The sequence below is a fragment of the Brachycentrus maculatus genome, unplaced genomic scaffold, assembly GCF_059751285.1.
Source record: "Brachycentrus maculatus isolate JH-2025_06_01 unplaced genomic scaffold, ASM5975128v1 h1tg000196l, whole genome shotgun sequence".
Lineage (NCBI taxonomy): Eukaryota > Metazoa > Arthropoda > Insecta > Trichoptera > Brachycentridae > Brachycentrus > Brachycentrus maculatus.
In genome coordinates this window covers 2440574-2468512 of record NW_028280947.1, presented here as the reverse complement: position 1 = coordinate 2468512, position 27939 = coordinate 2440574, and the positions used below count along the sequence as shown (strand labels likewise).

The window sequence follows — 27939 nt, the reverse complement described above, 5'->3', positions numbered from 1 at the left end:
TTTCGAACACATCTTCACTATTTCAAATTACAAAAAAGGACTATTGAAGAATATATTTTCTATTCGAAAAAATTAACAAGTGATTTATTATGGCCTATAAAACCTTAATAAATAAAATATTTGATATTCAAAATGAATTACTAGATGGACAACCTTTGTGTATGTAAGATCAGTTTTAAATTAGTTAAAAATTGTCTTAGTTTAAACATTATTAAATGTCTATCCATTGTAAAAACAGTAACTGGTCAAGCAGAGTATCATACAGATTAAAGTACTTGTAAAAAATACTTTAAATAACCATTTTAGTGCCAGAGAGCGCGATCGCGCTTTTAGATAGTTCGAATATAAAAATGTATGGCACTAAAATGGTTAATACATATATCATCTTTTGGGACTGGGAGCGTATTAATTGAATTTCGGCCAGATCTTATGGGAAAGACTGTTATGTTTATAATGAAAAAATATGTGTTTTATGGTCTTAATTTTAAGTAATGATAAAAAAAATCGTCTTTATGAAAAAGCGCGAGTCCATTGTATGTTGCATAATTAAAAAAGGACTTTTCCAGTTAACTTTAACAGATTAACGAATTAGCGCATTTGGAAAATAATCGAATAGGAATTGAAGAGCACTAAGAGTTAGTAAAAATGTAATATAAAAACCATGATCATATTGCTACGTTGTGTAAAATTTACTTCCAGATATGAAGCGTTTGCTCATTTCACCCAACAGTCATCTAGTATCAATACTAAATAAAATAAAATATATTTTAGAAGAATAATTATGTCTTCAATTATGAGCATTTGTAACCAATATATTGTATAGTATTATTTATTTATAATTATTATAGTTTCGTCAATGTTTGATAAATATGAGTGGTCCACTTGCAAACTACGTTATGATGAAAAATTAATTTTTTTAGCTAATGGCGGCAAGATTAAATCTTCTACTGATTTGAGCTTTCTTGAGAGATTTTAAGAAAGTGAACTGTCAATCGGCATAGCGAGTTTTGCAAGAGTATTGATTTTTCTATTCCATTTAATTCCTACCTTAACAAATTTTGGCAGATAATGATAAATATGGACGTTAATATTTTTAATTTTCTTCCGATTGGAGGCATTGGCTAAAAAACTTAATTTTTTAACATAATGTGGTTCGCAAGTGGACTACTCATTTATAATTTTTGTTTTTTTTTGTGGCAATACTATAATTTTTTATTGGACCACATTTATAACAGTTAGACAAGCCGGCTCAGCCTTTGCAATGCCACATAATATAGTGTGTTTTTAAAATTGATTATGTTTTGTGGATTGTGGTGGAGGTGGAAACACACTTCACTAGTAAACTTACCTTCAGAAAGGTATGCTTTCCATTTAGGGATTTAGAATCTCATATTTAAATCCTGAAAATTGAAAAAGGTGATTAATTTCAACACAGTTTAAATGCAAGTGAATATCAAACATCCTTATAAATTTCAATAACCTGTTAATTTTCAAATTATTTATGTTTTTATTTAGCAGAAATAGACTATAAAACACAGCAGCATATCATTATCTCTACGAAACTATATCACAACTGCATGGCTTCTTGTATTTTAAATTATTAAAATTCATAGAACTCTAATTCTTTTTTTCTAAGAAATTCATTAGAATGTAAAAAAAAACATACCAAAAAATGTATTATGTATATAGGTACACTATTTTTAACAGATTTTTTATTTATTTATTTTTAAATCTTTTTAGTATCTGAATACATACTTAGTTAATTAATTAACAAAATATTGATATGATTTATCTCAAAACTCATCAAATTTAGGAGCACTTTTCACACAAAGTAAAAAAGTCAACACGTTAAAGCCTATATTATTTCAAATAAAAATTAAGGTAAATTTTAATTCTTAGTTGGTAAGAATAAAAAAGTGATTTTTTTCGTCTTTTTCTAACCTTAATCTGCACCTAATGGTGCAAAGGGCACTGCATCACATCAACACAGTGTTATATTGATCGTTGATTACATGTATGTGATATTAAGTATCATCTCTGAGTAATATTAAATAAATATTTTACAGATTTTTGTAATCACATATAAAAAATTATAAATTTGGTTTTACAATACATTTTATGCATGTAAATTAAAAAATATGCTAATTTTGTGCATATGATATAGTTTTTCTTTAGTTGTAAGGTTCATTTTATGAAATAGGGATAATAAAAAAATTATAAAAATTGTGACAGAACCTTGTTTAAATGGACCCTTTAATTTCAAATATAGACATTTTTCCAGGAAACAATTAATATTATTTGGGTCATTTTACATTTCATATAATTTATCTTTAAAACATTGATTCAATTATTCCTACGAGAAAATATAAGGGAAAATAATTGTGGGGTAAATTTTCACAACAATTTTATTTGGTTAAGAAATTCAAGTTTTGATTCTTTTTATTGTAAAAGATCAGTACAATTCATTTTACAATATAAAAATATATGACATTTTCAATGAAATTGATGATTTCTCCATTATTTATCATCCAGTGTTTCTCTTTTTCTCCAATCAGTTGCAATGGAAAATTGACCCATTCGGCATAGCGTAAATTCAATCATCTGTAAAATGGCTTTAAATTTATAGGAAAAAATTGTTTGACATGTAAAAGCTAACTGGATTTAATCATGACCATATTAAAAAATATAAAGTTACTTTATGGGTTACAAATATTTATTAAATAATATTTGATCAACATTTGGAAGTATTTTTATAATAAATCTAAATAAATAATGGCAAAATATTTTTCAACATATTATTGTTACATTTTAAATGCTTCATTACTTTCGGCATATATGTTTTCTACATAGTGATAATTTGTTTTCATTTAATTTCCTTCATGAATAGTTACAGGTTTCGTTACTAAAATCAGCGCCTGCTACATAAAATTTTAACCATGATCTAATTTTTCCACACATGAATTAAAATTTTCTGGGATTCAAGGTTACTTTCCCATAGAAGAACAAATCTTCTTCCTTGTATTTAAATTAATATTTAAAAACACGAATTTATAGAAAGACATGTGCTTAAAAGTTTTTTTTTTAAATATATAAATAAACAAGTACTTTCTGCTGAACGAATTGGGGTAAGTGTTTTTGGATAATGAACATGCAATAAAAAAAAAAGGATGCTCTCTCTGCTACAGCAGAATAGTATTTATTATATCCTTCCGAAAAATTCTCTCACCAAATTCTGAAAATTTATTTGAAGCTTTAATATTACAATTTGATAAGGAAATGGAAAGGAAAGAGGATGAACACTAGAACCGCCGACATTTACTTAGCTTATAATTTGAAAGATGTTATAGTCTCAAAATAAAAATTGCACACTAGACTTATAAAATAATGACTAAAAGATCAACTCTCAAGACTAAGAAAGTATCGATTCTCTATGGTTACCTCAATTATTGGTAATTTGACTGGCCGAAATAGCCGCTTGGCGGTTCTAGTTTTAAAAAAATAAACAAATTAAGAGATTCAAAAGATCTCTTGATGGTTTTCACATTTTCGATTTACCAATTACCGTTTCTTATCCGTGTCGAACTCTCAGCCAACAACATCTTGGAGAAACTTTTACATCTCAATATTTAAAGGTACTCCAAGGAAATACTGCAGTCACCCAATGTTGTAGACAAAGCCTACCATTTTATCCATTGTATTCTTTAAATGCATTTCAAAGTATTTTTTAAACGCCTTAAATTGGCTGTGAACAACTGCTGGACAGGGGTATTTCGTTGCGGCCCACAGACAATAAATTTGATATATTTTCTAAATGGTTCTTTAATAAGATGGATCGATGTTCATAGTAGATAAGACAATGTTATTTGTAAGTTTAAAGAAACTTATTAAGAAGAATTAAAGAATTCTTTGTTGAATTATGTTGTTCAGCAATCATCTGTGAAAGATGTCACCAAAATGTATACTAAGGCTTCATTGACACAAATCCACTTAATTGTAATTTTTTAAATGATATTTCTGCATAATTACCCATTGATCTCGCCAATATGCCTTATTATCACATCCTTCAGCTCTTGAATCGTTATTTACTAGTCGGCACAGACTTTACTCTTTAGAAAACCCCAAAGAAAGAAACCCAAAGGCGTCAAATCGCACGATCTTGGTGATCAATAGACTGACTAAAATGACTGACAATGCTGACCAAAAACATGGAGAAGTGCGTAAAATACATATTTTTTAAAGCCCATTTTTGCAATGGGCTTCAACATGTTTTATTGTCAATCTTTCACGCCATGAAATTGCCAAAGGCTGAACTAGTCTAAGGTCAAAAATCACCATCGATCCATCTTATTCTATCTTACCAGTGACGACAATCTAACTTTAATAAATAATATTTATTTTGCTGCAGTTTATTTAAATTAAAAACTTGTATCGATAGGTTCTCACCAATCATCAAAGTATAAAATGTACCAAAGAGTATATGTATCGATTTCAAAGTATCAAAATTGTCATTTTATGTTTATGTTAATCCTTTCCGGTCCCCCAAAATAAAAATAAAATTCTAGGTAGATAGTTACATTCCAATTGGAAAAAATATTTTGTCCTCTGCTCCACATACTGTTGTAATAGATACGAGTGACAAAAATGTAAGCTTGGAATTTAAATAAATAATACTAATGATGAAAAAAATGTCGAATAACATCCGACATGGGACCTAAGAGCAAAAAATCGATGTCGAATAAGATTCGAAATAAGACCAGTAAGGGTTCAATTAACACATATCTGATTATTTTTAAAGCTATATACTTGTACATATAAACCTTAGTTCAGTTAACCTTAGTTAAATCATAAGCCCGCTGTCCTAAATAAAGCAAAACTTTAATAAAGAAATCACATTTTTATCTTTTTAATAATTACTAGTTATTTATTTCTATGCAAAATTTTGAATATGTATATTTATATGATTTAATTAGTAAATTAGATAATCATTTTAAAAAAATATGCCAACCAATAATTGAACTTTCAAAATAAGTGAAATACAACACAAATATATTTGTTTTAAATTAATTGTATGTGAGCATAGTTTTGTTTGTTTTTTTTCTTCTTCTATTAATTAATTTTTTTGAAATTTCTTTGAGAAAAAATTAATAATATTGCCTTACAAAATTAAAGGTGCCAATATTAGAAGTTTTCATTTGTACTGATTTTTTTCTTATTAGATTAAAAATGCTTACTGTTTAGGCGTCCAAAGGGTTGCCCATATTACTTTTCAATACATATAACTTTGTCATATCGCTCACTCCTTTCAAGAACATCATAAATCAAAATACTTGATTTTTCAAGAGAATGTTTTTAAAGTTTAAAAATATAATACAATGTATTAAAAATAAATATCAAGCCACTTACTGAACTTTTTACTGTGCAACAGAACTTTTTAGGTAAAATCTGAAGGTTTTTTCTCCATTTGAAAAATATTTAGTATATTTAAAAAAATAATTAAACGATACCCTTTCTTCAAAATGCAAAAACATCACTTTCCACCCTGTAGCGGGGAAATATTAAGTTAAAAATATGTCTCTTTTGCTGGGATATAGTACATTTTCTGGGCATTCTGTAAACATGCACAACTGAAAATTGACGATTTTTGATTTATGACGTTCTTGAAAGGAGTGGGCGATATATTTAATATAGATTTGGAATTTACATTGATTTTATCTATACCCAGTTAAGAATCTGTGATTAAAAATAAAAATATAAGGAGCTAGGAGCAAGAAATACTTTACCATATAATTGAAAAATAGCAATTCATGCCAAATGATAATCTTATATTTTACGAATAGGTTATTTTTCATTGAGACTTTTTTCTTGTGTATTTCCTTTAGTGTCTCGTATTGTTGGCCATAAGTTAACAGCTTGCAACAGAAATCTGTCATAAAATGACTCGGGTGTATTTATTTCTCGGTTTTGCATGTTTTGACTATTCTAGTTGAATGTTTTAAATTAACAAAAACAGCAGTTTGCTCTGAAAGTGATTCCTAATACTGTTAATTTATTTAATTTTTAGTTTTACATGTAAGTTAATGAAATGTACGATACTAGGTGTCAACTTATGGCCATCGATACTATGTTGTTGCTATTTATCTGTTGTTATTCTTATAATCTTTACACTGAGAAATATTTAATACAATTTCTCAAGTGAACGGGAATATCAATATCTCGTATAATAGCAAATATCAATTTAAACATATTATATCACGTAGTAAATTATCACAGAATTTGTTTCTATAAATAAGGTTATGTGTTGCAAGTATTTTCAAGATATTCTTCCCTGATTATGCATTGTATTATATTACTATGGAAATGTAAATATGTATTTGATTATATTAAAATTCAATCAAAATGCTGAATTTTGTAGAAACTATATTTATATTTTTAATAATAATTATTTATTTATTTGATAGGTTATATAGTGTTTCACTCTACTAGTTGATATTATACTTTGTACACATAATATTGGTGCCAATTTTAAAAGAGTAATATAAAAAACACAATTTGGACACAGTTCTTCTCTTTATTCAAGACATTTAAATACATTTTCATTATTTCCGTATCTTTTACATCAATTTTTAAATTTACTTACATCATCAACACTTAGAGGTTACATAAATATAACATGTATGTATAGAGTGTAAAATAAAATTTTAATTAAAAAAAATACACAGTTCTTGGGAGAAATGAAACATGTGTTTTGCAAGAAATGTGATCCCAATTTTCAATCATTTTTCTTTGTTTTTTTTTGTTTAGTACATCTGGAAAAAATACAGTATCAACATAAAGAGATATCGAAATAAAACTGTGTTTCAAATCAAGTAATAAAATTGTTTACATAGAGAAATTTAATCATTTCAAGTCCAGCACCAAAATAATTCATTTATAACTTGATGTAAAAATTCATACACCAACGGCAGAATAGCAAACTGACTGCAATCTGACAAAAGCGTTTAAAAGCAAAAACCCCTCTCTATAATTCATATTTTCAAGTCGACGACTTCTCAAATGATCAAATGCAATAGTAAAAACATACATAAAACAAGTCTATTAAATTTTAAACAAAAAAAGGTAGAATTGTAATTATTAAAAACAGAGTTTTTTCTCAGTCAACCAATCCATATTTTTTTCATGGTTATTATAATAAAAAATTACAGGGTCATAAAAATTGTCCGACCACATCAATTTGCTTTTCTGTCGACAATCTAGCGTGATTCTTACTAAAATTGTACTATTTTCGCTTTTGTAAAAAAAATACATCAAAGTACAAACGTAACGGTAGGTGTGTTTTTACAAAATGAAAAGTTTGAAACGACACAACCAATGTTCCCATCGCTTCAGGAATAACTCTCTCATCAGGTATGCAACGGTGTAAAGAGGACAGCAGTATTTGAGAACGACACAAAATACAATTCGAGTCAAAACATCTTAATTCTAAGTTGAACTAGTTCAATGCACGACGCTCCACAAAAGTTGACATCGAAGAAGACACATAAGCGGATTTTTTTAAAACACAAGCATCGTGCTCTTACAACTATAAAAAAGTAGAATTAAAGAAATAACATTTACTGTTTTTTGGTCAAATTGGTTTGAACCATAAAGCATAATTATTTTAATTTTTTGAAATCTCAACATAAACGAAGAAGAATATGGAGGTCTGGGCATTTACTGGGTTTACAACCGTGATAGGTTCGTTTAAGTGATCACTTTACACACGTGTAACATCCACCAATTCTACCCAAGATTGACAACCACACTACTCAAATTCTTGGAAGTTCTATATATATATGAACCAATTTTGAAACATTGTTCTTGAATCACTAGAATTTCACTAGAGAGACATCTATGGTGAGATGAAAGAACCTATTTAACTGAGGAGAAACTTCTTATTCTTCTTATCTATGTTGAGATGTCAAAAAATAATATAAAAAATAACTCCTAATTGGAGATAATCCAGATTTGTGAACAAGTATTTGGACACACTCAAAATATTGTAAATCATTTATTCATATCCCAATATATTATATAAAGTGGAAAACTACTTTCACAACGGAAAAATGTGGATGCTAGAATCTCAATTGCGATATTTCAAATTGCCTTATTAAAATTAAGAAAAAAGTAGGATTTTATATGCCTATATATCTGTCTGATTTATAAAGTAAATAATTAATTGACGAAATGACTACACAGAGATGGCTAACAACCAGATTACCTTAACCAACATTTCAGGCCCAGCGTATTTTACATTTTAAAAAGTCATCCAATGGCCAGCTATTAAATTACTGAAGATCTCAATAGAGTGTCGGAGTGCAGTGATTTCACTACACTACTTTTGAAACTATCTAAGTTTGATTATATTATTCAGTGTGTATATTAAAATAGATATATCTAGTATTCAAAATAGTTTTCTTTCTTGCGTAAAATATCCAGTTAAGTTAATTCAGCTGTTACCCATAGATCGATAAATATTTATGAGATGCTTCAGAATGATGTTCATAGGTTTGTTATTAACACATCTCATACGGGGAGCGAGTTTTACAGTTATCGGTCCGCCAATCGCTGTTTGCGAGTGACTGTTATCACAATTAGACAAAAATATTACCGCTGTAGCGGGAGACTGCTTTTTGCTTATTATATTGAGATATTTAAGGTTTAATGTGACATCTGTTGAATTTTTGTTGAAGCTTTATTATAAGAGTATAATTTGGGACTGTCCCACTCTTACCACTGGTATACTCTAGTAAAATATTGATTTTTATTACATGGACATTTGCGTATAATTACTTATAGTTTATATTTTAAAATTATCAAACGCACATCGCTCACTCCTTTCAAGAACGTCATAAATCAAAAAACTTGATTTTTCAGGAGAACGTTTTTAAAGTTTAAAAATATAATACAATTTATTAAAAATTAATACAAAGCCACTTATTGAACTTTTTACTGTGCAATAGATCTTTTTAAGTGAAACCTGAAGGTTTTTTCTCCATTTGAAAAGTATTTAGTATTTTTAAAAAACTAATTAAACAATACCTTTTTTTCAAAATCCAAAAACAACACTTTCTGCCCTGTAGCGGGTAAATATAAATATTGAGTTAAAAATATGCCTCTTTTGCTGGGATATAGTACATTTTATGGGCATTCTGAAAACATGCACAACTGAAAATTGATGATTTTTGATTTATGACGTTCTTGAAAGGAGTGAGCGACATGAGAAAATTATTCATAAAAAAAACATCATAATATGCCAGTGTTTGTGTTTCTTCTTTTTTTATCGGAAAGATTAAAAACGTTTTAATGATTTATATGCTGTCACGATTAATTCGTTAACAAGCAAAATACGACCGCATCACTCATTAGCTTATGATCGTTCGACCCAGCATGAGATGTGTTAACTATCTTATGAGGTAAACGGTCCATTCGGCTTACTATTTGATGAAAACACTACTAACTTAAAGATAAACACGTGATCTACTAGATAGAATTGTAATCTAATTTATTATTTTAAATAATTTGTCTATAAGTTTGCACCGAGACAACAGAGCGCATTTGCAAAAAAAGTAATTTGATAACATTGTATATAATAATCAATGGTTTGATTTGTGTATATAAAAAAAATTCCCTGAAGTCAAACAGCGAAGTAAGTAATTGACGTTTTGGGATTCTCGAAAAATCTACAATCAATTTACTCGTAACGACATTCATTTACACGCTACCCGAGAATTACAAACGAACACTCTACAGTCAAACTAGGAGACTAAAACTATTCACAGTAAAAGCTCGTTAATTCACATAATGATAAATCCAATTTTGACATAATTTTAAAATTATTATGACATTCTAGCCCGTCCAACAATTGGTGAGATACAAAAGTTTGATGACTTTAATTTTGAAAAAGTATTTATTATGAAAGACTAAAAAACTAAAAAAGGAAAAAAAATCACCGCTCTCATTGATTTGTTATTAACGCATTAAGGACAGATATTTTCTACGCCTGTAGACTGCTGTCGACGGAATTTGATAATTGTGTACATTTAGTTTCTTCTTCTTTCAACCCTTATCCACACCCAATGGTGCATAGGGCACTGCAACATGTTGACGCAGTGTTATCTTGATCATTACTTACATGAAGGCAAGGTGATCACTCCTGCGCTTCAGGTACGAGTCCAGGGTAATAGTCATGTAGTTTAGACCTTAACGAAGAGATTGGTACGTAATGTTAATATATAAACATTAAATAATTCCTTCTTTTCTGACTTTGAAATGAGGCCGGCGGAGAAGGTAAAATACTCTTCACGTCCTAAAGCATCAATCGACCAAACGGGTAGAAATACCTTTCGCGTCCTAAGTGTGCTAACACACTTTGGAAGGCAGAGGTATTTCCACCCGTTCAGTCGATTGATGCTTAAGGACGGCATGTGTATTTTTGCCTTCTGCGCCGGCCTCATTTAAAAGGCAGAAAAAAGGAATTACATATTTATGATTTTATGTGAATATTATGTACCAATCTCTTAATTAAGGTCTTGTTAAATTATCAAATCCCGTCGCCAGTGGTCCGCAGGTGTAAAAAACACCCTTCCGAAATGTGTTAACTCAACCTATGGCATCACAGGTTAGCATAGGTGATCTACATCCTCTCGGACAGCCAGGCGGCGCCTAAGGCCCTAGGCTCTGTTGAGATGAGATCCAAACTAACCTATGAATCCATATAGGTGGTCAATTTACACTGTGGCATAGAGAAATGAAGGGTGTATCATTTTACATGTGCCAACAGTGGATATAGTCGGTATCATAGAAAGTAAGATTGATAGGCGTAGTGATCGGAATCGGTCGGCAGTAAGTTAATGGTAGATTTGGCGAGAACACGAAGAGCGGGAGGGCTCGTAAGAGATGGTTGGGTACTCACCGTGCGGACAGCACTGTACAGTTTCAGTAGTAGGAGGGGGCTTCGCCGGCCCCCGTGTAGCCGACGGCGGCGCCATAACCAGACGTATCTGTGGAAGAAAGAATATTCAGCAAACGGAGGGAGTACCGGATTTCCGTACTCTGTCATCAGCCGGTCTGAGTGATCACTTTATACGCTTGTGAAACACTCACAATTGTATATAGTGTTATATGAGGCAGCGCAAAAATGGCTTAACTGTGAATTGTGCATATCCTGAGTTACCTACTACAAATTATACTAAACATGCTAAATAATATTATTTAGCAGCTTTTTTTTTTTAAATCTTAAAAGGAATTACCAGCAAAGCCTCTACAAGAGGCTTGCTGCAGGTAGGATAGTAAGGACAGGGAAGGTAAATGTGAAAAATACATTACAAATACCAAGACCAACTGAAAATAAATCTGTCTTGAATTTATTTTGCACTTGGCAGGAATCGAACCCCCAAGGCCATATTATCATCATCATCATCATATCAGCCAATAATATTATCATCACATCAGCCAATAAAACACCCAGTAATAAGATAAACCACTTATGTGGTCAACCTCTTGGAAAAAAGTGTCTCATGAAAAGCCACCCTTTTTTTCACTATTATGTTTTTTATCATATTTTTAAATATAATAAATCAGTATAAAACATAAATAAACAATATTAGGAAAGAAAAACAAAGGAAGAATGAATATATCAAGACTGGTGGGGGAATGACCCGAGCTGGATTCGGGCAAATCACTATAAAAAGTTTGGTGTACGATGTGCCCGAACTGGATTCGGACAAATCACTGTGTCAGCAAAATACCTACCTGAATTGTGTTCGGGCAAATCACACAAGGGGTTAAAGAAATGAAAAATTTCATCTTAAATTTTCTTCTTATCCAAACCCAATGGTGCATAGGGCACTGCATCATATAAACGCAGTGTTATCTTGATCGTTAATACGTGAAGGAAAGGTGATCAGCCCCTCCGCTTTAGGTACCAGTCCAGGGTAATATTGAATAGATATTAGAGTGAAAAAAACACTTATATTTATTTGACCCCCCCTGGGAATCGAACCCGGGACCTCCAGTATGGTAGCCGAGCATGCTAACCATTACACTACGGAGGCGAACAATCTTAAATTTTAGCACGTTTTAAATAATAATGCAACACTCGGTGCCGATCTAGACAGTGAAGAAGAACAATAAATGAGACTCACCGTAAGTGGGGTAGGCTGGCTGCGGGGGCGGCTGGTGGTACATGGGCGGCTGGCCGTACTGTATGGCGGGCGGGGCCGTGTACTGCACGGCCGTCTCGTACGCTGTCGGGGCCGCGTACTGCTCCTGGTACGCAGTCGCCTCGCCCACCGCATACTGCCTGCTGAAAATACTGTACATTGCAACATGCTTTATGATATCTAGTAAAGTGGTGAAGGTTACACAGTGACAAGGACATTGAAAGTGGGAAAATAGAATTAGAATACTAAAGTTTCGAGCACTCCGCCCTCACATATCGTCATATGTTAGGACTTCAGTATAAATACTCTTGCTGAATATGTTTATTGGTGTAAATAGACAGTATTCACTATACATGTGTTCATATTAACACATTGTTTGCGGGAAACCCTTAAAAACGTTTTGTTTACATACTGTTGGTAGAGAGCAGGAGACGCTCAAAAGCATTCTATTTGCCTACTTTTGGTAGAGCGCGAGAGACGCCAACAAACAATGTACAGATCGGAATTAGGTTTGCGGTTACTTGTGATTAGTATACGATTTTAAATAATGTATTAAGTATGGTCTGGGTTGATGAAAAAACCGTCCGATAACAATGTGTTAATATTTCACATTTCTGTATCCATGACGTATATTACATACTTGAATTTCAAGTTCTGGATAGTAGTAATATTATTTTACAACAATACAAACACCAAACGTGATTTATTGATTTTTTAAATTACTCTTCCTCCCAGTCCAGAAACGCCAAAAAACATTGTACGAATGGGAATTGGGTTTGCGGTTACTTGTGATTAGTATACTGTGGGTCGGGCTGCAGACTGTGAGTGTAATTAGGGTCGGGGTTGATGAAAAAATTGGCCGCAAACAAGGTGTTAAGTGCTATCAAATTGAATTTTATAACAGTTTGAACAGTCATAACCCAGAGGTTGGGAGTCTGTCAAGTGAGAAGAGCCAAATTGTCATGGAAACAGGATAACAAAGGAACCCGAGAGCCGCATATACATATCGCTCACTCCTTTCAACAGCGTCATATATCAAAAATCGACAATTTTCAGTTGCGCATGTTTTCGGAATGCCCAGAAAATCTACTATATTCCAGCAAAAGCGGCATATTTTAAACTTAATATTTACCCGCTACAGGGCAGATAGTGTTATTTTTGCATTTTGAACAAAAGGAATTGTTTAATATTTTTTTTTGAACACTAAATATTTTTCAAATGGAGAAAAAACCTTCAGGTTTTACCTAAAAAGATCGGTTGCACAGTAAAAAGTTCAATAAGTGGCTTGATATTTATTTTTAATACATTTCATTATACTTTTAAACTTTTAAAACGATCTCCTAAAAAATCAAGTTTTTTGAAATATGACGTTGTTGAAAGGAGTGAGCGATGTGTCATATACATAGATTTAGAGGTAGATTTTTAGAAAAAAGAAGTAAGTATCACACGACTCATTAGTTGCAATTATGATTGCGGAAATTAGCTTAATATCTTCGACTTGCGGCTCTGTTACATTCTAAGACATTTTGAAAATTCTGTCTTGCACTGTTTTCACAGGTAGAGGGCAAAAACCTGCAAACATCTAGGCAAAGAGCCACTCCTGCCGACCTATGGTCTAACCGAACAACGCTTTAAAGTTATAATTCACCCGTAGTGCTGAGCGGCGGCGTAGGTGGGGTGGTGCGCGGCAGGCGGGGCCGCACTGTACGTGGGCGGGGGCCCGTACGCGGTGGGCGCGGGGGTCGAGAACTGGATTGTGGGCGCCGCGTAGCTCGTACTGCTGGTGTAGGCGCTGGAAAGGGGAGAGATAATTAAAGGTCCATATAGAACATTACGTAGTATTTCTCCTTTAAAGAATATTAACAAGAATGGTTCCTCCTTAGGTTTAGGGGTGGGTATAAAGCACGGGAGGTTGGTCTTGCGGCACTGGTAGTTTCCTAATGGGCTTTTTTAAATCGGAGTTGCATTTACTATTTACCTTGCTTATTACGTAAAAGGTTTATAGATCATTAAGTGGATCCTTGTTTCTTCTAGCTAAAAAAACCTTAATCTGTGTTGGGAACAGGAGGGATAATCTAGCGTGGGCCAATCAGGAACCTCTCAGCATTTAACCACATAAAACTTCTCTGGAGGAGCTGTTGACGATAGTCAACAGGCCTTCCATTCCACTAGAAGAGGATTCGGCATTTTGTGTCCTAGCTTGTTTTATGGTACCAATGTCCTTCACGAAGACTGGCAACGCGGGTACAATTCCCGACAATCGCAAAATAAATACAAGAAATAATTTTCTGTGTGTTTGTGATGTATTTTTCACATTTATCTTCCCTACCCTTACTATCCTACCTGTAGACGAGCCTCTTAAAAAAGAGACTTTGCGGGTTATTTTTTAAAATAAAATTAATAAACAACAAGTTAGTTTATGTAGTTTTAGAAGAATATCACACACATAAGGGTGGTGACTGACCGGAGCATTTCGTCATAACATCGCTCGCGGCGAGCATCCGGAACTATGGATGGAGCGCTCGGCTCGCTGTACTGACTGCCTGAATGCTCGCATCGTAATGTGTTTAGTTACGACAAAATAGCTCAGGTCAGTCACCAACCTAAGAGTTATGTTTCCAGCTTTCATATTTCACACAAATTTCTACACAAAATGTAGAAATTCAGCAATGCCGCACGTATTGGAGAGATTTAGAGTTTTGGTTGAACCCAACTGGCAGATTTACTATCAGCGAGGTAAATGGGGGTCATCGCGCAGAATACAGGTTATGAGATGGGATTTTCAGCACACAGTGTTAATGTTCACACTATAGAATGGAGATTATTAGTAGATCTATTATTCATTTGGGGCCCCAAATAATTGTTTACCTCTGTCCGTACTGTTGGGCTTGATAAGGGTCTACGGCGGGCGGTGCTTGCTCGTAGCTCTGGTACTGTGTGTGATTACTAAAGAAAAAAAAAGTCATAAGGTACTAAAAAAAATGTGTTGTGTCTAAACTGTCTCTCCAGGTACGTAGAGCTCATTTGGGCACAAAAAATGGGACTTTTCGTATTTGTCCATACCTGGTATGGCCACAAAAACGGGCCTTTGTGGATTTGCCCATACCTTGTACTGGCACAAAAGAATTGCGCTTGTCCACTACCCGGAATTTTACCGTCCGGCAGTCGAGTTTTGAAAAATGAAAGTGACTATGACAGTTTAGCGTGATCGAATTTATGCGCAACGTGTTGATCAAGAGCTCCGATCCGAAGAAAGATGGACAAAAGCGCAAGCCAATCCAAGCCAATTATCATTTTAAAACGCTAACTGACGTGCCGGACGGTAAAATTCCGTGTACTGGACAAACGCCCTAAGGCAGCTTGTGCACTACACAAAATTTTACCGTCCAGCAGTCCAGTTTTGAAAATAAAAGTGACAATGACAGTTTAGCGTGATCGAATTTAGGTGTAGCGTGTTTACGCACCGATCAAGAGCACCAATCCGAAGAAAGATGGACAAAAGCACAAGCCAATCATCGTTTTATCACGCTAACTGAAATGCCGGACGGTAAAATTCCGTGTAGTGCACAGACGCCCTAAAGGTAAAGTAGATTATAGTAGAGTTATGGGCTAGAAATCCACTAACAAAATTTGTATTATATGCAGGTATGTAAATGTGTTAGTACAATTGCATTACAGATTTTTTTATAAAAAAAAATATACTTTGGAAAAAGCAAATGTCGTGACAGATGGTATACAAAATTTGGGGCTGATTTTTGTAGAACATTTTAATATATTTTCCTTCATTTACCTGTGTTATGTCACTGTGGACAAATAGGTTAAGGAGATTATGACCGAAACGCTTTTTGGAATATGAAAAAGATACCATTTAAAATTGTATAAAGATTCTGCAAGAAAAATGTGCATCTTATTAATTTTTATATACAGGTTGTATTTTGTGGCACAGTTTAGTTATTTTAAGGGTTTTTCCTGAAACCTTTTTTAGCTCCGAGTTAAGTTATTTGCCTCATCTTATTGACAGAATTTGCCAATCATAAGTTTATTTTCAATTCCAAACGAGCTGTACAAATTTTACTGTTTGCTAAAGGGAAGCTTTCCATACTGACAAAAGCAAGCTTTTTGGGCCTACAGAGTTGAGACTTCCGGGTCAACAAAGATCTTTCAGGCCAAAATAGGTTGAACCCTCAGAGTAACAAATTGAGATTTAAAATGCATCAAGAAAAGACTATAAAAACTTCTTATAAATGTTAACGGTTTGACAAATTGAGAAAAACTACGGTGAAAAAATTTGCGGCTTCTTAAGTTTAATTAACATAAAAAATTTTAAACTTACTTTTGATGGCCATATCCGTTAGAGGGTGGCATTTGTTGCTGTGGTGGGGGTTGGTGGTGCTGTGGAGGAGGTTGTTGCTGAAAAAATGTAAAACAATACTATAAACCGCATGTTTATTATAAAAATAATAAAAATTAACAGGAAGAAAATTCTGGTAATGTCTGAAATGCTGGGAATAAACAAAATACAGCAGGACCTCTATAATCCGCACCCCTACTAATCAGAATATGACCAAGTGGATATTCAATTAAATTTCAATTAATTTATTTTCACATATACATTATAAACAAAAAAATTTAAAGCGTATACATTAAATACATACAAAAATCGAAAATATGCAAGAACTATTGCTAAAGGTGTAGATGAATCCCGCTTCGAAAAACTCCTTCAGACAAATGGAACAGATCAATATCCAATGAGATATTGTTCAACATAGCGGTAGCTCTTCCTACAGGCTTCCTATCGGCAGGTTGGTCCTGTGTATAGGAATGTGAAACAATCTATGCCGACGCTGTCTTAGGTAACTATCGGGAACATACAGACCAATGTTCCGGATAATTTCAGGATTATCGATCATACCGCGCAACAATGGATAAAAATGCGTAATCAAATACACATTCCTTCTAGTCTCTAAACTATTGTAGCCAAGCATACCCTGGAGAAACTCGGTCGGGTAGAGCCAAGGATAATATTCCTGCGCTAGAGAAGATGCTTTCCGTAAATTGTGAGACAAAGCTTTTTACTTGACATTAAATAAATCTCGACCAACAAAATATTTCATTTCCTTAAAAAATTTGAATAAATACATTGAAAATTTCACAATACATTTTTGTTTTATTTGATTAAAATATCCCACAGATCCCTGTACTATAAAGGTGGAGACTGACTGGAGCATTTCGTCGTAACATCGCTCGCGGCGAGCATCCGAACTATGGATGGAACACTCTGCTCGGTGTACTGACTGCCTGAATGCTCGCATCGTAACGACATTACGACAAAATGCTCCGGTCAGTTTCACCTTAATCCGAATACTAGTCCGAACAGAGGGTAAATTTTCAGCGTTCGGGTTTTAGAGGTCCTGCTGTATAATAAATAATACCCATGAAACACTTTTAAATTGGATTGCTAGCCAATCGAGCAGAGATTTATTTTTAAATTTTTCTTGAATGATGGAAAATGTGCAACATTGTTTTGTATACAGACATATTTTAATTTTAAAACATTCTGTAGACTATTGACTTGCTGATTTGGAGTCAAATAGTCATTCTTCAAAAAACACTATGTACGAGTAAATTCACTCCCATAGTAGACGCCATGACGTAGTTGGGTAGACATTCGACTGAGGAACAGGCTTCACAGGTTTGATTCCCGCCAATTTAAAAATGAATTCAAGAAATATTTCTTTTCAATTGGTCTGAGTGTTTGTGTCACATTATTCATATCTATCTTCCCTATTCTCACTATCCTATGTGGACAAGCCTCTAAAATAGGGGCTTTGCAGGTTATTCCCTTTTTTTAAATGTAGGAATAGGTAATGAAATTTAAAGGTTGAAGCCTAAATAGAGTAATAATAAGGGGTGTTGCAATAAAAGCTTTAAATGCATAAACTGATTTTTAGTTGATTAGCATAGATATCAAAGAATTTTTACAAAACATAGAAATTGTTTGAATTAACACGCTGCAACAATTGATTTTTTTACCCACCAGCTACTACTACCATCACGGCGTTTCCCTGCAGGTAGGCAGGTAGGATGGAATGCCACACTCTTCTTTCCTGACATATCGCTCACTCCTTTCAAGAACGTCATAAATCAAAATTGTCAATTTTCAGTTGAGCATGTTTTCGGAATGCCAAGAAAATGTACTACATCCCAGCAAAAGATGCATATTTTTAACTTAATATTGACCCCCTACAGGGCAGAAAGTGTTATTGCATTTTGAAGAAAAGGTATTGTTTAATTATTTTTTTTTAAATATACTAAATATTTTTCAAATGGAGAAAAAACCTTCAGGTTTTACCTAAAAAGATCTGTTGTACAGTTAAAAGTTCAATAAGTGGCTTGATATTTATTTTTGATACATTGAGTTATATTTTTAAGCTTTAAAAACGTTTTCCTGAAAAATCAAGTTTTTTGATTTATGACGTTCTTGAAAAGAGCGAGCGATACACTCTTAGCTTACTTCACATTCATACACGGCCTCCAATTATGCAGACTTTTGATACCACGGGATTTCACCTACCTCTTCCTTCACATTTCCTTATTAGTCAGCAACGTAATAATTCACTGAACCACTCTTAACACTTCTTTTACCAACGTTTTAACTAACCAACTTTATTTCCCAATGTAACATTGCATATATTGTAGTTCAAGAGTGTCCTCTGGACATCCCCAGAGCCGGCACGATGGTGCCAGACTCTCGCAGCATACGTGAGCTGGGCCATGTAAACACAGCTGTAAATCTGCTTAACAGCTTTGCCCGCAAAGTCTTCGAGATAGAATAAGACAGTCTTCGAGATGATTGAGAATAAGAAATGCCAGGATCAGGGAAATATGCGAGATCGAAGATGTCGTTAGGTGAGGAAGGCAACGAAGGATACAATGGTATGCACATGTGAGGAGAATGGAACCATCCAGACTCCCCCACATACATTGGAACCCCAAAGTAGACGATTCCCGGGGCAGACCGCCAAAGAGATGGATTGACAGCTGGGAATCGACATCACAGGAGGCTCGTCCCTTTTAAAAACAGGCCTCAAGGCCTACACCAAGGATTTGTTTGTTTGTTGATTGAATTAACGTTAGAAAAACTGAATGGTCGGTGTTTGATAGTTAATGTATAAAAATTTTACTCATAAAATATAATACAGATTTTTAATTCTTTCTTTAGAGGTATTAAAAGCGCTTTTTATTTTTTTTATATAAAGTTTTGGTAATAACAGATAAAATGAAACATGTATGAGAAGATGATCATTTATTTTTTGTTTTTCTTTTTTTTTACATTGATAAGAAAAAAAATACATGTTCTTTATTTAAATCATAATTTTTTCATAAATAAACATTATCAGTGAAACAAAAGACAGTAACGTCTGACGAGTTTCAAAAAGAATATATTTCCATGAAAAACTGTTCATATAACATAAATATTTTCAAACTAAGCTAATACGCTTGTATGAATTGTGAAAATAGAGTTCATTATCGGCAGATATGGAATTATGTGGTATTTTTAAAACTATCGTAATTCGCAATTCAGATTTGATCTCTTTTCCGTATCGCTTACAGATTTAATATTTGTGATTTTGTTTTTGAAAAATTTCACAAATTTAGAATCAGTTGTTCTTCGGTACTTATGAAGATATTCTTGAATGTTTTTCGCAGATACTTTGTGGCACATTTTACAAACTTTATAAAATAAAAGTGCTTTGTTTTCAACCACTTTTTATTGGGACATGTTTAACCCGGATGATGACAAGGTTCTTGCCGAAACCGGTTGGAGAAAAGTACCAATAAAAAATGGTTAAAAATTAAGTGGTTTTATTTTATAAATATTCTGCTGTGCTTGTGAAAGATCACACAACTTTTCCATTCAAAAATGAATTTCATTCAAAAGGAAGGAAAGGTGATCAGCCCTCCGCTTCCGGTACCAGTCCAAGGTTGAATAAATACAAGAGTGAAAAAAAATCGCTTATATTTATTTGACCCCCCCTGGGAATTGAACCCGGGACCTCCAGTATGGTAGTCGAGCGTGCTGACCATTACACTTTGGAGGCGGACAATAAAAATGAATAAAATAATTATATATCTCTTATAACTTCCCAGAAGCTCTCCCCTTGATCCTTTATTTCACCATCATCTTCTACTGTACTTTCCCCATCTAACGCATCTTCCTCCACTGCTGTATCATCCTCCGTTACTGTACCTTCCCCCACTACTGTATCTTCCTCTTCTACCGTACCTTCTACCGCTATCGTACCTTCGTCCTCTACCATACCTTCCTCGGTTGCCGTTTCAACCGTTTCACCTTCCTTGGCAACATTGAGCCCGTGTTTCACCAAATACTTTTCCCTGGTCAACTTGACCAACTTGGTGCAGAGATTGCGATACTGCTTGTAGACCGTGACGAGCGCCTCGTTGTCGGGATTCCTCTTAATATTCTGGTGAAGCTTGTCGCGTTTCCTTATACTCACAACGACGTCTTCCGTGATCCAGGGCTTTATGCATTTGTTTTTGCTAGACACCTTAGGAGATTGGCTATGGTCGCTGTCAATCGTTTGGCTTTTGTCGTTATTGCTCACCATTTGATGCGGGGGCCGGTAGGGCGGCTGCTGGTCTCTCCGCGGCCGCTTGTTCTGCTGGCTCAGGTGGCCCGGGGCGCTGTTGCTGTTGTTGTTGATGGGCCTCTTGTTGGCGACGCCCATGACGGGCCCGCTGGTGAGGGGGACGTTGTTCTTGGACGGGCTGGGCGGCGGTTTGATCGGCTTCTTCATGAGCTGCTGCTGCTGGCTGCTGGCGTTGCCGTTGCTGTGCTGCTGCTGCTGGGAGTTGTTCTGCGGCGCCGCCGCGTGGGGGGGCTGCTGCGGGGGACCGCTGTCGCCACCGGGTCCCATGGAATGGTTACCCGGAAAGCGCCCTGAAACAAATACAGTTTAAATAAAACGAGAGTTTTATTTGCTTTTTATATTTTCAAGTTACAGAAAGTTTAAACCTAGTATCAAGTAGGCAGATTTATGCAAGAATAAAAAGTAGACGGACATCACAAGGATTTGAATGTGTGACGATCTTTCTCCTGTAAAATGCCTTCCACGTGTTGTTTTGTTTAAGGCAATGAAAATAAGTGAAAACATCTTACTTCACAATTTTTAAATATATTTGTAAAAAATATATTGACTGCTAATAACTTGTATGGATCAACATAAACAAATACAGCAAAGGCTGATTTTGAAAACTATAAATGTTTTGACTGAATGATTTTTTGGTGGAATTATTTTTTTCACATCTATTTTTAGTGATGTAAAATGGTATTTTTATTTCATTTTAGCGCCTTCCATTTCCAATAAAAGAGCTTTTTCTGTACATATAATGGCAGGCCAGCAACATAATAGTAATAATAATAAATTTGTATAAGTTATATAGCGCTATTCCCGTAAAATATTACCTCAAGGAACATACTCTTAAATCAAAACTGCTACTTTTTCATTAAACGACTTTTACATGAGTGTCAGAAATGAAGACTCGAAGGAGTACCTGGCAAGAGTCTAAGGCAGGGGTACCCTATCTTATTCAGCCCGCGGCGCACTTACAACTTAATATTTTGTCACGGCGCCTTACTTTAGTAAGCTATTTGGAATAGATATAGTGACTATATTTATTATATTTATCTATAAATATTATAGTCAAAAGAAATAGGTGCCTACAGTTATAGTAGCCGGGTAGAAAGATGCAAGCGCTCAAAATAGAAATTTTTGCTTTATAGGTACCCGAAAATATTTGTGGTTTCATAGATAGAGGATCGACTCACGGCGCCCCTCTTTACTTTCTACAGCGCACCAGGGCGCCGCGGCGCACACTTTGGGAACCCCTGGTCTAAGGGATATAATAAGGAATACCAGGATAAGAGAAATATCATAGCTCCAAGACATCATTAGGTAGGAAAGACATCGAAGAATACAATGGTATATGCGTGTGAGGAGAATGGAACCATCCAGACTCCCCCACATTGCACTGGTAGACAGATGGACAGCTGGGAATTGAAATCGCAGGAGGCTAATCCCTCTTAACCTGTTAACCGGGCGGGACGTATAAATACGTCGAACGTAAACAATATCGGCAACGGGTAGGACATATGAATACGTCCTGTAAATATATGTTGCCCCCTGGAGCGGGCAGGACCTATATTTTCCAACAACCAAGGTAATTAGTCATGCAAGCATGTTTCGGCTTGAATTTTTTTCTATTTGTTTGTAATATTGTATTTTTCTTTGTGATTTATATATAAATAAACGAAAATATATAAATTTCATATTCGTTTCATATATTTTAAGTATAAATAAAATATACGAACTTACGTCCACCGGGCGTGATGTGCTGATACGTCCTAGTGAAAGAGTTCAAACAGGTTAAAAACAGACAAAAGACCTACACCGAGCAGAAAAAGAAGAAGGATTAACACTTACCTCTGGGCCCGCCTCTGTTGCCCCCCCTGGGTCCGAAGTCCCCTCTCCCCCTGCCCCCTCTGAAGCCCATATTCCTTCCCGCAAATCCGCCCCTCTGGTCACCTGAACAGTTCAGAACGTCGTACCAGTATGAGATCAAGCACTCGCTACAGTTGTATTGGTCATCGCAGACCTCCATGACACTAAATTCCTCCATTACCGGCTATTAACGACTAATTTCCCGTTAAAAGAATTTAAAATAACAAGAATTCATTGAATTGAAGCGTAGCACATGTGCTTTTATGGTTTGAGATTGTAAATTTGCTAGATGTCAAGTTTTCAGGTCTGATTGATATGTATTCTAATTTTAAACTATTTTAAAGCAAAGACGATATTTGTAAATTGAAATTTTAAGTACCTAACTTTCAGACTGTGTGTTATTTCATTTTTATATATTTTTAAGATGCCCGATAAGTCTTATTTAATGCATGAGATTTAAATAAAAATGTTTTCATATTTTTTTTTTAACAAAAAAAAATTTCTCCGCAGGGAGGCAGAAAGAATAGAACGCCACATCAATGAGTCTTTTCAAACAATCTTCGCCTCTTCCACAATCATGCATCTCCTCATACATACCCGCCAATTATTCTAACGGCTGAGCTAAGGAGTTTGAAATATTTGAAATACTTCATCATGTTAGTTTTCCTCGGTCTTCTTCTGATTCTACATCCAACCTCATTCACCCTGTAAACTTATTCTTCTTCACTCTTTCTTCACTCAGAATTTCAGTTTGTTCTACTTATAATTACAAGACATTGAAAGCTGTCCCACCGCATGCCCAGAACTGATACAGAAGCATCTGCCTAGATGACAGATTACTATTCCTGACAGATCTGCTCTTGCAAAAGCAATTTTTTTTTGTTGAACTAAGTTGCGAAATTTATTGAAAATGTGAAACAATATAAAATTGTTTGTAAATCCAAGATAATACGTACAAGATAAATTACAAACAAGAGATTTTTACATATTTACGACAGTGTTTTCAAAGACATGGGCAAAAAAAGGTAACGCAGTACAGTTTTAAGCCGCTCTACTCTAACATACTTTCCCCCATATATACTCGTACAAGGTAAAATAAACGCGTTATCCAACCCTGTTATCACAATCATTCCAACCGCGTTATTACAGTTATTTCGGCTAATCCGAAGTCCACAGTCCTGTCCCGATTTCGGATTATCCGGACTGTACTGTACTCTGATTGTGACTGAAATTTGCATGTTTAATTTAATTCAATTTAGTCTTACGATTCTGCGGGGGCCCTCTGGTTTCGATGGTCGGCACAGGGTGGGGTCCCGGACCCTGGGGTCCGGGTCCCTGCGGCCCAGGTCCCTGGGGCCCCGGCCCGCCACGAGGGCCGAAGCCGCCCCCGCGCGGAGGCCCGGGCGGGAAGGGGCCCCGGAAGCCCATGCCGGGCGGCGGGTGCGGGGGGCCGAACCCGCGCATCGGGGGACCGAACCCGCGCATCGGCGGGCCCATCGGCCGCATGGGCGGCCCGCCGCGGCCCCGCATGCCCATGCCCCTAGAAGACAATGCACATTAACATTTGCTTAGATTCCTATACATAAATTGGGAGCAGAGATTTTTATTGATCTCCCAAATGAAACGAAGAAGTTATTGAAATAGTAAATTTAGAAGTTTAGGTATTTACAAGGGTCACAACATATAATTCATTGAATAATAGATATAATAATAATAATTTTTTATTCCAGCTTGACTAAGTAATGGGTGCAATAATTAGTCAGCCATATCACTCACTCCTTTCAAGAACGTCATAAATCAAAAATCGTCAATTTTCAGTTGTGCATGTTTTTTTGGAATGCCCAGAAAATTTACTATATCCCAGCAAAAAAGGCATATTTTTAACTTAATATTTATCCGCTACAGGGCAGTAAGTGTTGTTTTTGCATTTTGAAGAAAAGGTATTGTTTAATTATTTTTTTAAAGATACTAAATATTTTTCTAATGGAGAAAAAACCTTCAGATTTTACCTAAAAAGATCTGTTGCACAGTAAAAAGTTCAGTAAGTGGCTTGATATTTATTTTTAATACATTGTATTATATTTTTAAACTTTAAAAACGTTCTCCTGAAAAATCAAGTTTTTTGATTTATGATTGTGATTTATGTTTTACACCTTTTTTTTATATAATGAATGTACTACTTTAATTTTTCGCCTCCATTGTGTGATGGTTAGCGTGTTAAGCTACCGTGCTGAAGGTGCCGAGTTCGATTCCCAAGAAGGGGTGAAAATAAATATCAGTGATTTTACACTCTAATATTTATTTAATATTACCCTGGACTGGTCCCTGAAGCGCAGGTGTGATCAGCTTGCCTTCATGTTAGTTAAGGTCAAGATAACACTGCATCAATATGATGCAGTGCCCTATGCACCTTTGGGTGCAGATAAATGTTGAAAGAAGAATAATTTATTTAACTTATATATATTTTATGCATCTTTTAGTGCTAAAAATATATAAAATTAATTAAAGCTGAAACCATTATTTCTGTGGATTCTTCTCAGATTATTTAAAATACTAAAAATTGCCTCAATTGTTTTTCAAACTTTTTTCAATATTTTCTATTGTTGTTTTATTATTCTTCAATATTTTCATTACTTCATGACTATTGTGAAATAAAACATTTTAGAAATGTGTTTCTATTTTTTTTCTTTTTTTTTCCATTTAACCATACTGAGTCACAGCAACGCATGGCTCATGATGTAAAAAATGACAATCCGCATGGTTTCATACCTTCCCCGGTCGAAGCCCCCCCTACCCCTCATGAGACCGCCCATCCCAGGGGGGCCACGTAGCCGCATACCTCTCGGTCCGTCCATCATTTTTGTGGGCTAGACGAACCTGCTAAAACAAAATAAAATGCACTGTAAAAACTATATTTTTTATTGGCAAAGCACCCGAAATTGAGTGATACATGCCATACTAATGATTTTACTTAAATATTATTTATTCATTCGGCATTAACTTTGTGAAATGACACGATTATCTTATTGAAATTAAACACTTGAATAAACCACTTTATCGAGTTTTATTTTTATTTACGACTAGTTTCGAAAACGACAGATGTTTTCATCTTCTGGTACAAATTAAAACTTAATTAACTTAGTTTTAATTTGTACCAGAAGATGAAAACATCTATCGTTTTCGAAACTAGTCGTAAATAAAACTAAAACTCGATAAAGTGGTTTATTCGAGTGTTTAATTTCAATAAAATTTTACCTAAACATTTTTTTAATGATTTTACTTGAGGTTACTTTTTAAAATGTTTTATGACCGCACTATTGACATTTTGGGAGTTCATTGATAAGAGGTGTTGGACATTCAGCGGGAAGGACAAACTATAAATTAAGCGTGATGCGAAAGCTAAACTGGCAGTACACAATAGAGTCCTGGTTCCAACCCTTATGTGTGGATGTGAAGTATGTAGTTGGCAAAAGAATGATGAAAGTTGTCCGAACGCAGAAAGATAGATGTGTGAAGAAAGAATAGTATAACAAATTTATGTGGGGAATATAGTTGGTAATAGGAGCAGAGGAAGACCGAGGAAAACTTGGCATGATCAAGTACTTCAAATACTTGATTATGCCAAGTGGTCGGGTCAGAAGTCTGAATAATAGGCGGGTATAAATGAGAAGATGCATGAATGTGGAAGAGGTGAAGATTGTTTTTTTTTGTTAGATTATGGAGATAACTCGCATATTTAAAGTGTCAATTGAAGAATATATATACAACTTCCGAAATATGAGTAGCGTATTCAATCATGGGTAGAATGGTGAATGTTTTCAAATGTTTAAATGTGTATATAGTGTTAACTTATGACAGGTCATAAGCCCAGTAAATACCGAGGATTCCATATTCTTCTTCATCTACGTTGCGATATGAATATAAAAATATAACTCCTAAGTGGACAAAACCCAGATTAGTAGAGAAATATTTGGACACGCTCCCGCAGTTTTTTCACAATGGGAAAAAACTGTTTTTTTTTTAAACATCAACTAAAATAAATCTTTATAGGTTAGTGTGGTTTAAGCATTGTTATATTCAACAAGGACATGGTATAAAGATGGTCACGCGATTCCTTTGAAAAGTAATTAAGATGAGTGTGAATAGTCTCATAAATTGAATGGAGTTCAGGTAAATGAAGAAGTGAATTATTTAATGATAAACTTTTTCATCTTGTAATGTTACACTTTTTTGCTTGTTTTCAAACCTAACCTAACCTAACCTCAAATACCATTTTGACGGAATAGCAAAAAATAAGGCAATAGAAATTAAGAGGAACTTGTTTATAATTCAGAGATTCGTTGCAGTCAAGTTTCTTTAAGTTAATATTAAGTAATATATGGATAAACATTATTTAACGAGTTTGCACACGTATTTGGCTTATTTTAAGAGCGGATTGCAACAGAAAAGTAATCATTCTTCATGGTAGATATAAGAAATACAAGGTTAGAAAGGAAATAAAACACTACAACCCTCGTAAAATAATGAAAGTAATCATGAAAACTTAACAATCGTAGCGTTTTAATAATCATGTATTAAGTGTTTCATGGCAATGAGACCGCATTTACGCTGATATGGTGATTTTAGAAACATGAAATCGCTACCGCTAAATGCTCATTAATATCAAATAAAATATACAAATTATATAAGATTTACATTACATAAATAAAGTTTACCTGTACGTAAAGAATGCAAAATCAAGTTTTCTTTAGTTAATAATGTACATTCATGTAATTTTTTTCACTAAACAAACTTCATAAGCTTGTTGATATTTGACAGCGGCCGCACTCGTTTTCCGTAATTTTCAAAATGGCGGAGAAGCGTTCCAATTTTGTGTTGCTAGAATATTGTATTTTCAATGCTGTAATTGTGTTTTATTTTTATTTTAAATGAGTATTTACCCGACTAATTAACGGGGCTTGTTGTAACTAAAGCAAATAATATATGAAAGTTAAGGATTGAATTCGCGTTATAAATAATTGTACGATATTTAAAAATACCAGTTTTTGTTTTTTAAAGAATTGAAAAAAAATGTTCATATTTGCTAGAAAATATTTTTGATTCATCACTCTTTTTATACAATAAATCATATGTGTTTATTTTATTTATTTTTGGCAAACAAAAACTTTAAAAAAAAACATTATTCACAGTAATGTAAACATTTGTAATAATGAATT

The 27939-nt window shown here is 34.2% G+C and overlaps 1 protein-coding gene across 12 annotated transcripts; it reads right to left on the bottom strand.

The window, feature by feature from the left end:
- Positions 1-27574, bottom strand: LOC148307651 (uncharacterized). Of its 12 annotated transcripts, XR_015837806.1 has the most exons (12): positions 27439-27574; positions 25493-25603; positions 23989-24263; positions 22706-22807; positions 20828-21162; positions 16534-16610; positions 15069-15146; positions 13849-13992; positions 12183-12352; positions 10952-11039; positions 1349-1400; positions 1-17 (listed from the first exon to the last, which is right to left on the bottom strand). XR_015837806.1 is itself a non-coding variant. In XM_088263039.1 (11 exons), the coding sequence occupies exons 2-10, from the start codon at positions 25579-25581 to the stop codon at positions 10975-10977; spliced, it is 1335 nt and encodes a 444-aa protein (XP_088119165.1). In that variant the 5' UTR covers positions 25582-25603; positions 27439-27574; the 3' UTR covers positions 1091-1400; positions 10952-10974. The 12 variants fall into 12 exon arrangements, 10 of the variants coding, with proteins under 10 accessions (XP_088119165.1, XP_088119169.1, XP_088119170.1 ...); XM_088263039.1 differs by lacking the exon at positions 1-17 and having other exon boundaries at positions 1091-1400; XM_088263043.1 differs by lacking the exon at positions 1-17 and having other exon boundaries at positions 1091-1400; positions 12183-12343.
- Positions 27575-27939: the final 365 nt, after the last annotated feature.